At 45.4% G+C, this 16,496-nt stretch overlaps 1 protein-coding gene across 1 annotated transcript in view; it reads right to left on the bottom strand.

The window, feature by feature from the left end:
- Nucleotides 1-2,234: 2,234 nt before the first annotated feature.
- LOC144668165 (mitochondrial adenyl nucleotide antiporter SLC25A24-like) overlaps nt 2,235-16,496 on the bottom strand; it is a 75,255-nt gene continuing 60,993 nt past the window's right edge. Inside the window, exons 5-7 of the mRNA XM_078529917.1 lie at nt 11,031-11,198; nt 9,372-9,522; nt 2,235-2,419 (exon numbers count right to left, since the gene is read on the bottom strand). Coding sequence (XP_078386043.1) covers nt 2,235-2,419; nt 9,372-9,522; nt 11,031-11,198 — 504 coding nt within the window. The remainder of the gene's footprint in view (nt 2,420-9,371; nt 9,523-11,030; nt 11,199-16,496) is intronic.

Here is a 16,496-nt window from a genome sequence, read left to right as displayed (position 1 = left end):
CCTCTGTTTTCTATGTTTTCAGTTTTACACTGCTTGATTAGTTTATACTGCTTGATTAGTTTACATCATTCCTTACTGCAATATAATCACTTTTAGATCATTTAACCCTTAGACACTTTAGCTGACTAAAGCTCTATTCCACAGTTTAGCTGGTTGGTGAGCAGCTCTCTGGAGGATTGGCTATTTAGTAAGCTGATCTTTGGTGGATTGGCCCATTGGCTCAGTGGCTTCAAAGGATTGGCTGGTTGGCAAGCTGGTTTCTGGTGATTTGGCTAGTTGGTGAGCTGGTCTCTGGTGGTTTGGCCATTTGACGAGCTGGTGTCTGGAGGATTGGTTAGTTGGCAAGCAGGTTTCTGGTGGTTTGGTTACCTGACAAGCCAGTATATAGAGGATTGGTTAGTTAGCAAACTAGTGGCTTGTTTGGTTGGTGAGCTGGTCTCTGGTGCATTGGCTGTTTGGATCAGTGGTTTCCCATGATGGCTAGTTGGCAAGCAGGTTTCTAGTGGACGCGCTAATTGGTGAGCTGGTTTCTGGTGTTTTGGCTAGTTAGTGAGCTGTTCTCTGGTAGCTTGTTTAGTTGACTCAGTGGCATCTGGCTAATTGACTAGTTGGCAAGCATTTCTCTGATTAAGGCGTTCGTTGGTAATCTGGATTCTGGTGGTTTAGTTTGTTGGCACAGTTGTCTCTGGAGAATGAGCCGGTTGGTAAACTGGCCTCTGATAGATTGACAAGTTGGCTAGCTGCTCTCTGGTCGAGTGGCTGGTTGGCACAGTGCTTTTGATAAATTGGCTAGTTGGTCCACTGGTCTCTGATGGATTAGTTAGTTGGCCAAGAGGTCTCTGATGAACTGACTCATTGGTGATCTGGTGTCTCATGGATTGGCTAGATGGCACTGATCCAACCAGCAGTCTCTGGTGGTCTTTGGTGCATTGGATAGTTGGCAAAGCTAGTTTCTGATGTTTTAGCTAGTTAGTGCGCTGGTTTTGGATGGTTTGGCTAGACAGCGAGCTGGTCTCTGGTGGTGTGGCTAATTAGTGAGTTGGTCTCTGGTGGATTGGCTATTGAGTCTCTTGTGGACACTAGTCATCTCAGTGGTCTCTGGAGGATTGGTAATTGGCAAGTTGGGCACTGGCTGATTGGCAGGTTGACTCAGTGGCCTCTCGTGTATTGGTAGTTGACCAGCTGATTTCTGGTGGAACGGCCACTTGGCAATTGGTTTCTGGAGGTTTGCCTAGTGGGCGAGTTGCTCTCTGGTGGAGCTGCTGATTGGATCAGTGATTTCTGATAGATTGGCTAATTGGTGAGATCGTTTCTGCTGGATTGGCTTATTGGCGAGTTGGCCTCTGCACTGGTTAATTGGCAAGCTAGTTTCTGCTGGTTTGGCTAGTTGATGAATTGGTTTCTGGTGGTTTGGCTAATTAGTGTGCGGGTTTCTGCTGGTTTTGCTAGTTGGCAAGCTGGTTTGCTGGTGAATTGCCTAGTTAGCTCAGTCATCTCTGGTTGATTGGCTAGGTATAGTGATGGCCTATGGTGGAATGGCTACTTGGTGAATTGCTCCCTGGTCCAATGGTTATTTGGCAAGCTGGTCCGTAGTTAAGGTGGTATTTGGTGAATACCTCTTGTGTATTTGCTAGTTGACGAGCTGGTTTCTGGCGGTTTAGCTAGTTTGCAAGCTGGTCTCTGGGGGATTGCATATTTGTCTCAGTGGCCTCTGTTGGATTGACTAGTTGGCTGGACTGTCTCTGGTGGATTGGCAAATTGGCAACCATGGATTGGCTAGCTTGCATGCTAGCCTCTGGTGGAGGCAAGTTGGTCTATGTTGGTTTGGCTATTTGGGTCATTGGTCTTGGGTGAATTGGCTAACTGGAGATCTGGTGTCTGGTGGATTAACTAGGAGATGAGCTGGTCCCTTGTAGATTGGCTAATAGGTGAGCTGGCTTTCGCTGGAGAGGATTGTTTGGTTTCTGGTCTTTAATGGATGGGCTAATTATTTCGCTCTTGGAGACTATTTGGGTAGGTTCTGATAATTGACATGCAAATGGTTTTCTGGCTCAGCGCTGGTTGGCTGCTTTTTGGTGAGCTAGGTGCACTGGATAGCTCCACTAGATTTCCGATGTGGTTTCTGCTTATTGCATCTGCTAATAATCTCTCCATTCCATCAGGTCCTCCTTTTCTGGTTCAGGATTGAGGAGAAGGAGGGGAAGAGTGAATTCGTTTTTGACTTTTAGTGGCAGTTAATTTGAGTGGAGGCCGAGGAAGTTTTTCATTTGCTCATAAACAACGAAACTGATGCTCACAGCAGGGACTACTTTAATGCAATTAGGTGTGAATCCTCGATAAAGACCAAATAAGCCCTCTTCACGGATGATGTTGTAGAAGTGATTATGCATACTCACGTGGGGCCCACCTCCGACAATGGCTGTGAAAAGAAAAACTGCTGTGTATTACAGTACATTTGACCCATTCTCCAGCTTTCTCTTTCCTTTCCCATCCTGAAGATGCTAAAATGGGTTATAGGACCTGCCATGCCAAGATACAATCCCACATGAGCCAATGCCAAGCGGATTTCAAGAAACAAAGTTTGCACAGCAGTTTGACGATTGAGAATTTGCAGGCAGCACTTGCCCAAATTTGTGAAATTTGCTTCCAGAGGTGAAGGTTCTCACCACCCAAAGTCTCTCCAAGCTAGTAAGCCATGGAGGGCTTCACAGGTCAGCCCCAACCGATGACATACGCACACACGGGAGGCTCTGGCTCATGTTCTGGGGACATGGGTTCAAATCTCACCAGGACAGCTGGTGGATTTTGAAATCAATTAATAAATCTAGAATTAAAGGCCAACCTCAGCTATAACCACCATGAAACTATCATTGATTGTTGTAAAAACCCATCTGGTTCACTAATATCCTTTAGGGATGGAAATCTGCCACCCTTACCTGGTCTGGCCTACATGTGAATCCAGACCCACAGCAATGTGGTTGACTCTTAACTGCTCTCTGAAATGGCCAAGCAAGCCATTCAATTATATCAAATGGCTATAAAGTCTAATAAAAGGAATGAAGCCTCCCTCCCTAACAGCACTGTGGGTGTACCTACACCACATGGGCTGCAGCGGTTCAAGGCAGCAGCTCACTACCACCTTCTCAAGGGCAACTAGGGATGGACAATAAATGCTGGCCCAACCTACATCCCATGAAAGAATAATAAGAAGAAACACAATTCCCAACAGGGTACAGTAGACAGTGATCAGGAACAGGGATCCCCTTAATTTATTTCTCTCACAAGACTCCCCACTAGACTGTACTAATGGAGCAATGAGCAAGGCATTCTGAATCATTTTCATCTCGTTTTAGTTTGATAGCAGCTTCTTTAATTTCAGTCACAAACAGTTAAAAAAATGAATTCATTCAAAATCATATCACTAACCTCACTCAATATCAATGTGCTCTGGTTTCCCAAGTCACATTCAAAAAGAAACATGCTGTTAATTTATTCTGTTTTATCTATGACTGACAGTCACCTCTGAATTTGGCTGCTCCTAACTTAGTTGCAGCTTTATTGGATGGTATTTCTGAACAAGGACTGTTCTCACTCACTTTAGAAATACCAGAGTGGTGCTCAGTCTCACATGGAGTAAAATTATACCTTGAAAATAATTCTGTAAATCGTTCAGCTGAGAGGTTGCAAATATTTATTGGCGTTGCTTGTACTATAATATCTATAGCTAATACAAATGTACTGTATACTTTCAATTCAAGGTTCATTCCAAATATTGAATAATCACAGGGGGAAGCCATTTGGCCCATCGTGTTTGTGCTGGCCCTTTGCAAGGGCAAATCACTAGTGTGTGTTTATCTGAAGCCTCGCAAGTTTTTCCTCTTCTATGATTCTCTTTTGAAAGCACAGTTGAATCTGCCTCCACGATACGATCAAGCTGTGTATTCCAGATCCTAACCACTCTCTGTGTGAAAGAGTTTTTCCTCATGTTGTCATTGCTTCTTTTCCCAATCGCCTTAATTCTGTGCCCTCTGATTCTCAATCCTTCCACCAATGGGAACAGTTAGTTTCCTATCTACACTATCCAGACCCTTCATGTTTTTGAAACTCCTATCAAATCTCCTCTCAGCCTTCTCTTTTCCAAGGAAAACAGCCCTAGCTTCTCCAATCTATCTACGTAGCTGAAGTTTCTCATCCCTGGAACCATCCACGTGAATCTTTTCTGCACCCTCTCTAATGCCTTCTCATCCTCCCTAAGTGCAGCTCCCAGAACTGGACACCATACTCCAGCTGAGGCCAAACCAGTGTTTTATCCAGATTTATTATAACCTCCTTGCTTTTGTACTCTTTGCCACTATTTATTAAGACCAGAATACTGTATACTTTATTAACTGCTCTCTCAACCTGTCCGGCCACCTTCAATAATTTTTGCAGCTATACACCTATGTCCCTGTGCTCCTGCACCCCCTTTAGAGTTTTACCCTTTATTTTATACCCTTTATCATTATTAGTCAAGGACAGAATCTAATTGGCTAGAGCTAGGGAACAAAAAGGTGCAATTCCATTGCTCGGTGTAGTCTATAGGCCACCAACTAGTAAGAAGGATGTAGAGGAACAAATTTGCAAGGGAATTACAAAGAGATGCAGAAATTATACATTATATATTGGAGGACTTCACCATTGGCCAAAACTTTCCCATTGGCGTGTGGCAGCGGGCCCTGCACATCCACAAGTAAAATGACGGAGGTGATGTCAGGTGAGTGCCCCCATGTTACCTTGCGCCATCGTGATATTTGGGAAGGCAGGCGTGTATATGTTTGGATGCGCGCCTGCCATCAATTAATGGGCCAGTTAAGGCCCCTGAGGCAGCAACTGATCTCGATTTCTTGCAGCCTGTGCGATCTTCAGGACGTTGCACGGGCGCATCGGGCAGGTGGGTAGGAGACATTTGTATAAAGCTCACCCATGGGCGGGTTAAGGGGGGTGAGCGGGGTCACGAATGTGATGTTTGAGGTATTTAAGTGTGAAAGTAACTTTTACTTGCCTGTGTGAGCAGGAAGACTTCAAAACTCATACCAGCTGCTAGGACAAGGGTAAAAGCCTTGGTCAGGACTCTACAGTAGAAATCATTTCTGGGGCCTGCAGGTTTCAGGAAGCCTTCCCTTAGCCTGGGAATGGGAGCTGAACTGTCCACTGGAGGCACCTCCTCTGAGGAGGAAGGGAGGGCCAGAAGGGGGAGGAGGCCAGGAGTCCACATTCAGCCTCCAGGGGAGCCACCTTTGGGAGGAGAGGCACAAGGGGCGCAGGGCAACAGGAAGTGGAAGGTGGAAGGGGCTGCAGAAGACGTAACTATCCTGCTGCCAGGGTTTACAGGCAGCGAAGCAGCTACCTCAATATGTCTGAGGTGCAGTGCCGAAGGAGGCTCCGTCTCTCAAGGGAGACAGTCACCTCCATCTGTCAGATGATTGGGCCTGAGATCTCCGCTAACTGTGTGGGTGGACACCCCATGCCAGTGGCTCTAAAGGTCACAGCTGCCCTCCACTTCTTTGCCTCTGGCTCTTTCCAGGGGTCAGTGGGTGATCTTTGCAGTGTCTCCCAATCAGCTGTCCACACTTGTGTCAAGCAGGTCACAGACGCTCTGTTCAGACGTGCATTAACCTTCATCCACTCCCACTGGGACGATGCCAGCCAGGCTGAGTGAGCCAGAGGCTTCGCGGCCATTGCTGGCTTCCCCCGTGTCCAGGGTGCTCTAGACTGTACACATGTGGCCATCAAGGCGCCAGCAGGTGAGCCCGGTGCCTTCGTCAACAGGAAGGGCTTCCACTCCATGAACGTGCAGATAGTGTGTGACCACAGGATGCAGATTCTACAAGTCTGTGCAAGGTACCCAGGCAGCTCCCACAATGCCTACATCCTCAGACACTCCTAGGTGCCGGGGCTCTTCAGTGCTCCAGCCCGGCTGGATGGATGGCTGCTGGGTGACAAGGGCTATCCCCTCAGAAGGTGGCTCATGAAGCCTCTCCGCCATCCAAGAACAGAAGCTGAGCAGTGGTACAATAGGAGCCACGGCTCCACAAGGGCTGTGGTGGAGAGAACCATCGACCTTCTTAAGTTGCGCTTCCGATGCCTGGACCATTCGGGAGTGCACTCTAGTGCCCCCCAGATCGTGTCTCGGTGATAGTGACTGCATGCTGCGCTCTCCACAATCTGGCACTGGAAAGGGGCAATGCAATGGACGAGGAAGATGTAGACACAGCTCCGGATGCTCGCGATGAGTCCAGCAGTGAGTCTGAGGATGAGCACGCACAGGAGAACACTGAGGGCGTAGATGCTGACCCGGGCAGACTCCAGGGAGGCAGGGACAGAACCTTCAGCTAGCCCACCACAGATGGACCTTTAACACACTCCAGGGCTGCAGGTTCGACACTCAATACCTGAGAGCAACATCAGCCTGGATGGTCTGGATGATTTGTGTCCCAGGGAGGCAAGGGAGGAGATCGCAGGGGCTCTGGCCCAAATTTTTAATTCCTCTCTGGCCACGGGGGAGGTGCCAGAGGACTAGAGAACAGCTAATGTGGTTCCGCTATATAAGAAGGGTTGTAGAGAAAAGCCAAGGAACTGCAGGCCAGTGAGTCTCACTTTAGTGGTAGGGAAACTATTGGAGAAAATTCTGAAGGAGAGAATCTATATCCACTTGGAGAGGCAAGGTTTGATCAGGGATAGTCAGCATGGCTTTGTCAGAGGGAGGTCATGCCTAACAAATTTGATTGAATTTTTTGAGGAGGTGACCAGGTGTGTAGATGAGGGTAGTGCAGTTGATGTAGTTTATATGGATTTCAGCAAAGCCTTTAACAAGGTCCTACATGGGAGACTTATAAAGAAGGCAAATGCACATGGGATACAGGGTAATTTGATAAGGTGGATTCAAAATTTGCTTAGTTGTTGGAGACAGAGGGTGATGACAGAAGGATGCTTTAGTGACTGGAGTCCAGTGGCGTGCCACAGGGATCTGTGCTCTGTCCCCTATTATTTGTCATTTATATAAATGACATAGATGACTATGTGGGGGGCAGGATTAGTAAGTTTGCGGATGACACAAAGATTGTCCGGGTGGTTAACAGTGAGGTTGAGTGTCTTGGGCTACAGGAAGATATAGATGGGATGGTCAAATGGGCAGATAAGTGGCAGATGGAATTTCACCCTGAAAAGTGTGAGGTGATCCATTTTGGAAGGAGTAATTTGACAAGGAAGTATTCAATGAATGGCATGACACTAGGAAGTTCTGAGGAACAAAGGGACCTTGGCACGTGTGTCCATAGATCTCTGAAGGCAGAGGGGCACGTTAGTGGGGTGGTGAAAAAGGCATATGGGACACTTGCCTTTATCAATCGAGGCCTAGATTACAAAAGTAGGGAGGTCATGTTGGAGTTGTATAGAACCTTGGTGAGGCCACAGCTGGAGTACTGTGTGCAGTTCTGGTCGCCACATTATAGGAAGGATGTGATTGCACTGGAGGGGGTGCAGAGGAGATTCACCAGGATGTTGCCTGGGATGAAACATTTAAGTTATGAAGAGAGGATGGATAGACTTGGGTTGCTTTCGTTGGAACAGAGAAGACTGAGGGGCGACCTGATCAAGGTGTACAAGATTATGAGGGGCATGGACAGGGTGGATAGGGAGCAGCTGTTCCCCTTAGTTGAAGGGTCAGTCACGAGGGGACATAAGTTCAAGGTGAGGGGCAGGAGGTTTAGGGGGGATGTGAGGAAAAACCTTTATACCCAGAGGGTGGTGACAGTCTGGAATGTGCCGCCTGGGAGGGTGGTGGAGGCGGGTTGCCTCACATCCTTTAAAAAGTACCTGGATGAGCACTTGGCATGTCATAACATTCAAGGCTATGGGCCAAGTGCTGGTAAATGGGATTAGGTAGGTAGGTCAGGTGTTTTTCACGTGTCGGTGCAGACTCGATGGGCCGAAGGACCTCTTTTGCACTGTGATTCTGTGATTCTGATTCTGTGATTCTGACTTTGGAGGTTAATGGTTTATCCACTGTCAACACAGATGATTCTGGCATTGTCTAAAAGTTGACCATCTTGTACCTTCTTCCCAGTATATTAAAACATATAGCCTTCCCTTATATTAAAACAGATCCCAAAACATAACAATCTTATAAAACCTTGCATTTGAAACACACTCAAGACAGATCTCAGAAATACAGCAGGTAATTGTAATACCCAAGAACTGGTGTGCTTGGGTCATGTGAAAAATAAAACATTTTAAATTCTCAGCCTGACCCCAATCCATCTCCAACTCATTCATTTCTGGTTTTAACAGAGCCTGAACAGGGGTGGCAGGCAATAAGTCTGCTCATAGGATGACGGGCAAGGGCACAATGGGAAGGGAAACCAAGGATGCGGCTCAGTTAGTGGTTGTGTGCCTCCATTTTAACAATTCTATTTAACAATTGCCCTGGTTTCCTGAGGTGCGAGAATCATGGCAGGTAAATGGATGCAAGGAGAACCTGATCAATGAGGGATTTACAGCAGGAGTGTTTCCATCACACCCAATATTAAAACATCTGTACCCCTGCAATCTCCAACACACTTCCTGCAGCATCTCTGACAAACTCTCTCAATCCCTGACCCGCCCCCTCCAATGATCTCTGATCCCACACTTCGCAATCCCCCCCGGCCTGATCTCTGACTCTCACACCTTGATCTTGATCCACCCCTCACCCCAATCCCAATCCCCTCATCCCCACAAACTGTGCCAACTTGACAACCCCTGAACCCCTCCACTTCCTTACCATCCATACCTTGGCTTCTTTCCCACTTGCTAGGCAGTCAGTTCTGCAGTTTGTTTTTCAGACTTTCAGCATTTGCAGTACTTTGCTGGATATTATGGTCTGATATTATGTGTCCTCTGTACACATTGGCTCCTGCCTGGACACTGCCAGTATAGCTCTGAGACCAATGTTGAGGTAGATCATGAGGGCAACCTGGAGTATTAAGCAACTTAACAGACCAGGGTCACCGAGGGCCGGTCATAACTGAGAGCCCACCATAACCAAAGGCTCTGCATTACCAAATATCCGGCATAACCATTGAAATCTTTGGCTCTAGTGTTTCCAGCCTTAGGATCTAATGCATTCTATAAACTCTCCAAATTATCCATTGCCTCTTTGGCTGAATATTAATGAACTTCTGGATTGAACTACCCCTGATGCTTGGCTGCCTGCTACTACTACATACTTTAGAACCTGGAGAAAAGGCTTCAACAGTAACTCAGTGAAAAACGCCACTCTCTCATCCATTACGCACTGAGTTTCATTGAGGAAGGTCTACCTGAAATTTGAATAGAAGTGTGAGGGGTCTCACCATGTGCTTGCATCTTGGTCCTCACAAGTGCCAGGGGGTAGCTGCCCAACTGACCACAGGTGCTGGAAATGGTGCCACAGCCGAGATGAACAAAGATTCCAGGCTCACTTGGGTTTTGGCCATAGTCCTGAATATAGGCTTTCTTCACACTCTTGATTGAATGTGAATAAAATACACAAATAAAGAACAATTCACAGCTGAAAAGGAGCAGATACTCAGTTCCAATTTAAGATTACCAACAGACATATCAGTTCACAAATGTTTGTGTGTGCTTTCAGTTACACTATCATGTACATGCTGTCATTAGGATTTCAGAATAATGGAAGAGTGGGTTTATAAAATATTCCTATTAACCCCTGTGATGCAGGTCAGACTTTGCTCTTTAACCTTGGGCCATGCCTACTTGCACAAGTAGTTTGAGGTAATGACTTAAGAGTATCACTCGACTGTAGCAATGGATAACATTACGACTCTTTTCCACTCAGTGTGCATCAGTGACAGGACAACAATGATAGATGGAGACCTTGAGCACAGGGTCACCCATCACACACTTATGCCTTGTGTTCATGGAGGTGACTGGCAGGGCATCGAAAGCTCATGTGCGGTGTGATAGGATATTGACATGGAAGTGACTGAGTAGCACTGCCAGCATTTTCCAACACACACTGGGCACATGCCATTTCTAAGTACTGCCCAAATCAATGAGTGCCCAGGTTCTGAGCACTTGACCAAACAAAGTGTAAAGGGCCAGAGAGAGGTTTCATTCAATATTTGGAGGCCATTTCTGGCATATTTTCATTAATGAACATTTTTTGCTGACTCTTAGGTTTTGACTGTGGCTCAAAGGGTAATACTTTCACCTCTGAGTCAGAGAGTCATGGATTCAAGTCCCACTCCAGAAACTTGCGTACGTAGACTGAGGCTGCCAATGCAGCATGCGCTGTTGGAAATGCTATCTTTCAGATGGATGTGAATGATCTCACTGTACTATTTGAAGAGCATGGAAGTTCTCCCAATATCCTGGCAATATTTACCCTTCAACCAACATCGCTAAAACTATCTGGTTATTATCATATTGCTGTTTGTAGGAGCTTGTTGAGTGCAAATTGGCTGCTGCACTGACCCCGCTTTCAAAGTACTTTGTTGGTTGTAAAATGCTTTGGGATGTCCTGAGGATATGGAAGGTGCCATAACAATTTTTGCTTTTCTTCTTAATGTGACTCTAATGTTTCCAAGAGCCGTCACTTGTGTCATGTTTCCCAAAGGCTGTCTATCTATCTGACATGTTTAGAAAAAAACAAAGCACAAACTGAGGTACTGGACAGGTCAAGCTGCACCAGAGGTGCCCTGTGCCCATTTACTGGCACCTGAACACCTGCACATCATCATACATCAAACTGGCAGACTAGTGCAGGTGAACACACTGGCTCTGAAGATACATGGTGAAAACGTGAGGAGGCAGTTTGACATAAAGCCCTAAGGAGCTCCCATGGATACTATGGCAGTAAGATTATTTCCAAGTCACATCTGGGCCAAGAGCTCCATCATTCCATGTGTCCACTGATGCTGGATCAAACATCCAAATTATAGGAATTAAAAAGGATAACTTTTACAGGAAAAAGATTTCGCAAACCTACAGTATTTATTTTTGAAACTTACTTCATAGACAGCAAGCTCAATCCCAGCGTAAGGGATGATGCCCAGGAGGTTTGGCACATATCCTACGTAGAGGGCAGTGATGCCTTCATTTTTGATGAGGATCCTTGCACAGTCATTGATGCCCTTATACTGTCCAGTGGTCCCCAGTGCCAGTCTTGTCTTCAGTACCTAAAGCAGTAAGGATTCCTCGTTAGACTGCCAGCAATGTCAGTAATGTTTAGATTTCATGGACTTTGGGTTAGGGGGATTTTTCCAAACATAACATAAAATTCTGGAGATTTTATCAAGGTACCTGATACAAACACATGCAACAATTCAAGATACCCCGGGAAGGGAAGTGAAATAAAATGGAGAATGTTGATGAGGGCATTGCAGTTGAAGTGAATTGTCAGCAAAATTAAAGTTCATGGAATTGAAGGGGAGTGACATTGTTTTGCAGGCTGTAAGGAGGTACATGCTGCTGTTCCCCAGGGTTTGATATTCAGACCACAGCTCTTTTTGATATATATTAATTGCTTGAACTTAGGGCATAATTTCAAAGTTTGCAGATGACACCGCTGAGAAATGGAGCAGTGAGGCTAGAACCAGACTGGTGAAAAGAACAGACACACGGCAGATAAAATCTAATGCAGATAAGTGCAAAATTATATATTTTTCTATGAAAATTGGGGAAAAGCAATATGAACTAGATGATACAATTTTAAGGGAGTGCCAGAGCAGAGGTGTCGTGTATGTACACAAGTCTTAGGTGTCAGGGCAGGTTGAGAAGACTTTTTAAAAAAGGATTAGGGATCCTGGGCATTATAAATAGAGGCACAGGGTACAAAAGCAAGGAAGTTATGTTAAACCTGGGTTAGGCCCCAGCTGGAGTATTGTGTTCATTTCTGAGCACTACAAATAAGGCTTTGCAGAGGGTGCAGAACAGATTAAATAGAATGGTACCATGGACGAGGGGTTTCCACTCGGTCAAGAGGTTGGCGACGTTGGATTGTTCTACATACAGGAGAGAAAATTAAGGTAAGCTTTGGTCAAAGTGTTGGTGACTGGAGGGGACAGATTGAAGCTTGATTCATTGAATCATAGATTAGTATAACAGAAAAAGAGGCTATTCAGCCCATCAAGTCTGCTCTGGCTCTTTCAAAGAACTTTCCAGTTAGTCCCACTGTCCCACTCTTTCTACCTACTCCTGCAATTCCTTCTCAGACAAGTATATATCCAATTCTTTTCTGAAGGCTAATATTGAATCGGTATCCAGCAGCCCTGTTGCATATTTCCTCTTTTCCTCATGCTGCCTCAGCCTAAACCTGTTCACTCTGGTTATCAACCCTTCAGCCATTAGAAACAGTTTCTCTTTATTTACTCTAACTAAAATCAATACAGGAAAAGAAGCATAATAACTTTGTTATATGACAAAGGCCTGGACTAATGCTCTGGAGAGGTGAATTGAATGTGGGCATCACTGGCTGGGCCAGCATTTATTGCCCAGCCCCATTGCCCTTGAGAAGGTGATGGTGAGCTGCCTTCTTGAACTGCTGCTGTCCATGTGGTGTAGGTACACCCACAGTGCTGTTAGGGAGGGAGTTCCAGGATTCTGACCCAGCGACAGTGAAGGAACGGTGGCATGATTTCAAGTGCGGAAGGTGTGTGGCTTGGAGGGGAAGTTATAGATGGTGGTGTTTGCTAACTGGATCCATACCAGTTGGTGAAGTTAAACTAAGACACAGCTGCTTTCTTTGCTGGAGAGAGTTTATTGACTTAGTTCGCAGTCAACACTACTCCAACCTACCAGTATCCCAGCCATCCTCATTTATAAGTGTACAAATACCCATCACCTGTTTAATAATGTACCATTAAACCTTAACAACATAATTAATAAGGCATTGACAGTGCTCACTTGTGCCTGTAACCCTTGTCCTTCTAGATAGTAGGATTCATAGGTTTAGAAGGTGCTGTCTAAGGAGCCTAACACACGCTGCTGCTACTGTGCGTCGGTGGTGGAGGGTGTGAATGTTTGTGGATGGGGTGTCAATCAAGCAGCTGCTTTGTCCTGGATGGTGTCGAGCTTCTTGTGTTGTGGGAGCTGCACTCATCCAGGCAAGTGGGGAGTATCCCATCACACTCCTAACCTGTGCCTTGTAGATGGTGCACAGGCTTTGGGGAGTCAGGAGGTGAGTTACTTGCTGCAGAATTCCCAGCCTCCGACCTGCTCTTGTAGCCACAGTACTTGTAATTGTCCACTGGCATTCATAACTGACAGGAATGCAGAGCTCTTGGTTCTGGGATTGCCTGGCTCTGTCTATCACATCTGCTTTTGCTGTTTGGTATGCAATAAGTCTTATGTTGTAGCTTCATCAGATTGACAGCTCATTTTTATGTAAGCTTGGTGCTGCTTCTGGCATACCTTCCTGCACTCTTCTTTGAACCAGCTTTGATCACCTGGCTTGATAGTAATGGTAGAGTGGGGGATATGCCATATGACATTACAGATTGTGGTTGTATACAATTCTGCTGCTGCTGATTGCCCAGAGTGCCTTATGGATGCCCAGTTTTGAGTTGCGAGATCACTAGGGAAAAGGTACTGAAAAATTATTAGAACTAAAAGCTGACAAGTCCTCAGGTCCTGATGGGCTTCATCCTAGGGCCTTAAAAGAAGTGGCTGCTGAAATAGTCAATGCATTGGTGTTAATTTTTCCAAAATTCCCTAGAATCTGGAAAGGTCGCATCAGATTGGGAAATGGTGAATGTGACTCCTCTATTTAAGAAAGGAAAGAAATAGAAAGCAGGAACTACAGGCCAGTTAGCTTAACATCTGTCATAGGGAGAACACTGGAATCTATTATTAAACAGTTTATGACGGGGCACTTGGAAAATCTCGATGTAATCAGACAGAGTCAACATGGTTTTATGAAAGGGAAATTGTGTTTGACTAATTAATTGGAATTCTTTGAGGAAGTAACAAATATTACGAATAAGGAGGTACCTATGGATGTGCTGCATTTAGATTTCCAGGTTTGACAAGGTGCCACATCAAATGTCACTACACAAAAAAGAGCTCATGGCATTGGACGTAACATATTAGCACAGATAGAGATCGGCTAGCTAACAGCAAACAGGGATTTACAATTTATATTAATGATATAAATGTATGGCTGCGAAATTTGCTGATGGCACAAAGATAGCTAGGAGAGTAAGTTGTGAAGGGGACATAAGGAGTCTGCAAAGGGATATAAATAGGTAAGTGAATGGCAAAAATTTGGCAGATGGATTATAATGTGGGAAAACATGAGGTTGTCCACTTTGGCAGGAAGGATAGAAAAGCAGCATATTACTGAAATAGAGAGAGATTGCAGCAGTCTGAGGTGCAGAGGCTTCTGGGTGTTCTGGTACTTGAATCACAAAATGTTGGCATGCAGATACAGAAAGTGATTAGGAAGACAAATGGAATGTTGTTGATTATTGTAAGGGGAATGGAATATAAAAGTGGGGATGTTTTGCTGCAGTTGTGTGGTGTTGGTGAGACCACATCTTGAATAGTGTGTACAGTTTTGGTCTCCTTATTTAAGAAGGGATAGAAATGCTTTAGAGAAGGTTCACTTGATTAATACTTGGGGTGGGGGTGTTATCTTATGAGGAAAGATTGGACAGGTTGGGGTTTAGAAGAATGAGATGTGATCTTACTGAAACATTTAAGATCCTGAAGGGGCTTGACAGGGTGAATGTTGAAAGGATGTTTCTCCTTGTGGAAGAGACTAGATCTAGGGGACATGATTTAAAAATAAGGGAGATGAGGAGAATTTTTTTCTCTGAGGGTTATATGACTCTTTGGAACTCTTCCCCAGAGAGCTGTGGAGGCAGGGTCATCGAATATTTTTAAGGCTCAGGTAGATAAATCCTTGACTAACAAAGGATATCGCGGGGATGTGGAGTTGAGGCCCCAATCAGAGCAGCCTATGATGTTATCAACTGGCGGAGCAGGCTCAAAGGGGGCAAAAGGCCTACTCCTGCTCCCAATTCCTATGTTTGTATGAAATCTTTCCCAATTAGCTCACTAGTGTTGTCACACAACAGGATAGAGTGTATCCTCAATGTGAAGGCGGGTCTTCATCTCCAGATGGACTGTGCGGTGGTCACTCCTACCGATAGTGTCATGGACAGATGCATCTGTGGCAGGGAGGTTGGTGAGGATGGTGAAGTATGTTTTTCCCCCTTGTTGGTTCCCTCACCACTTGCCACAGACCCAGTCTAGCAGCCATGTCATTAGGACTCGGCCAGCTCGGTCAATAGTGGTGCTACCGAGCCACTCTTGGTGGTGGACATTGAAGTCACCTACCTAGAGTACATTCTGCACCATTGCCACCATCAGTGCTTCCTCCAAGTGGTGTTCAACATGGAGGAGCACTGATTCATCAGCTGAGGGAGGGCGGTACGGGGTAAACAGCAGGAGGTTTCCTTGCCCATGTTTGACCTAATGCCACGAGACTTCACGGGGTCCAGAGTTGATGCTGAGGACTCCCAGGGCAACTCTCTCCTGTCTGTATACCACTGTGTAGCCACCTCTGCTGGGTCTGTCCTGTCAGAGTGATAGAACTCAAGGTCATTGGAGAATTGAAAGCAACCTTCCAATATTGAGAGAACAAAAATCACAGAAACACTGGGTGATTCAGAACCAGAGTTATTCACTCTTCAACAGGAATGCCTGCGCTGGCTTGCAGCTGATTAGCAGAGTAGAAGGACTGGAAAGCCAAGAAAATCAGTCCAAAAACTTCAGAGCTGAGTTCCCACAGCTGTTCACAGGGCTAAGAAAGCCAGGAGAATTTTTTTCTCAGAGGGCCGTGAGTCTTTGGAACTCTCTTCCTCATAGAGCAGTGGAAGCTGGGTCTTTGAATATTTTTAAAGCAGAGCTACATAGATTCTTGATAAGCAAAGGCGTAATAGGTTAGCGGGGGTGGTTACAATCAGATCAGCAATGATAGTTTTGAATGGTGGAGCAGGCTCGATGGGCTGAGTGGCCTATTCCTGCTTCTAATTCGTATGTTTGTATATTTGTATGTATACATGTCACACAATCCCACTGTCAGACAGTACAGTGAGCAGAGAGCACACCTCAGTGTATTTGATGCTTTACTCATCTATGACAAGAGAGTGGTCACTCTGAGAGTTCTGAGACTTGATATATGGCAACAATTTCAACAAGGACATTTAAGCATTGCAAAATGTTGAGCCAGAGCAAGATATTCTGTTTGGTGACTAGGTCTCTCAAAGCCACTGGAAGAGATTATATTATTTGTACTATTCATTGTCAGGAGGCAAGCGAACCATTGATGTCATCTCCCTTCCCATTACACCTTGGGATGGACATCTTTGAACATAGACATAAGTTGTCATTGATCTTAATAAACTACTACTCTAGATGGTAGAAGTCAAATCACTGCATAGTCACCCTTCTGAGGCAGTGATTACATCACT

The sequence above is a fragment of the Cetorhinus maximus genome, chromosome 26 (genome assembly GCF_964194155.1).
Source record: "Cetorhinus maximus chromosome 26, sCetMax3.hap1.1, whole genome shotgun sequence".
Classification (NCBI taxonomy): Eukaryota; Metazoa; Chordata; class Chondrichthyes; order Lamniformes; family Cetorhinidae; genus Cetorhinus; species Cetorhinus maximus.
This window is presented reverse-complemented; position numbering and strand designations above follow the sequence as displayed.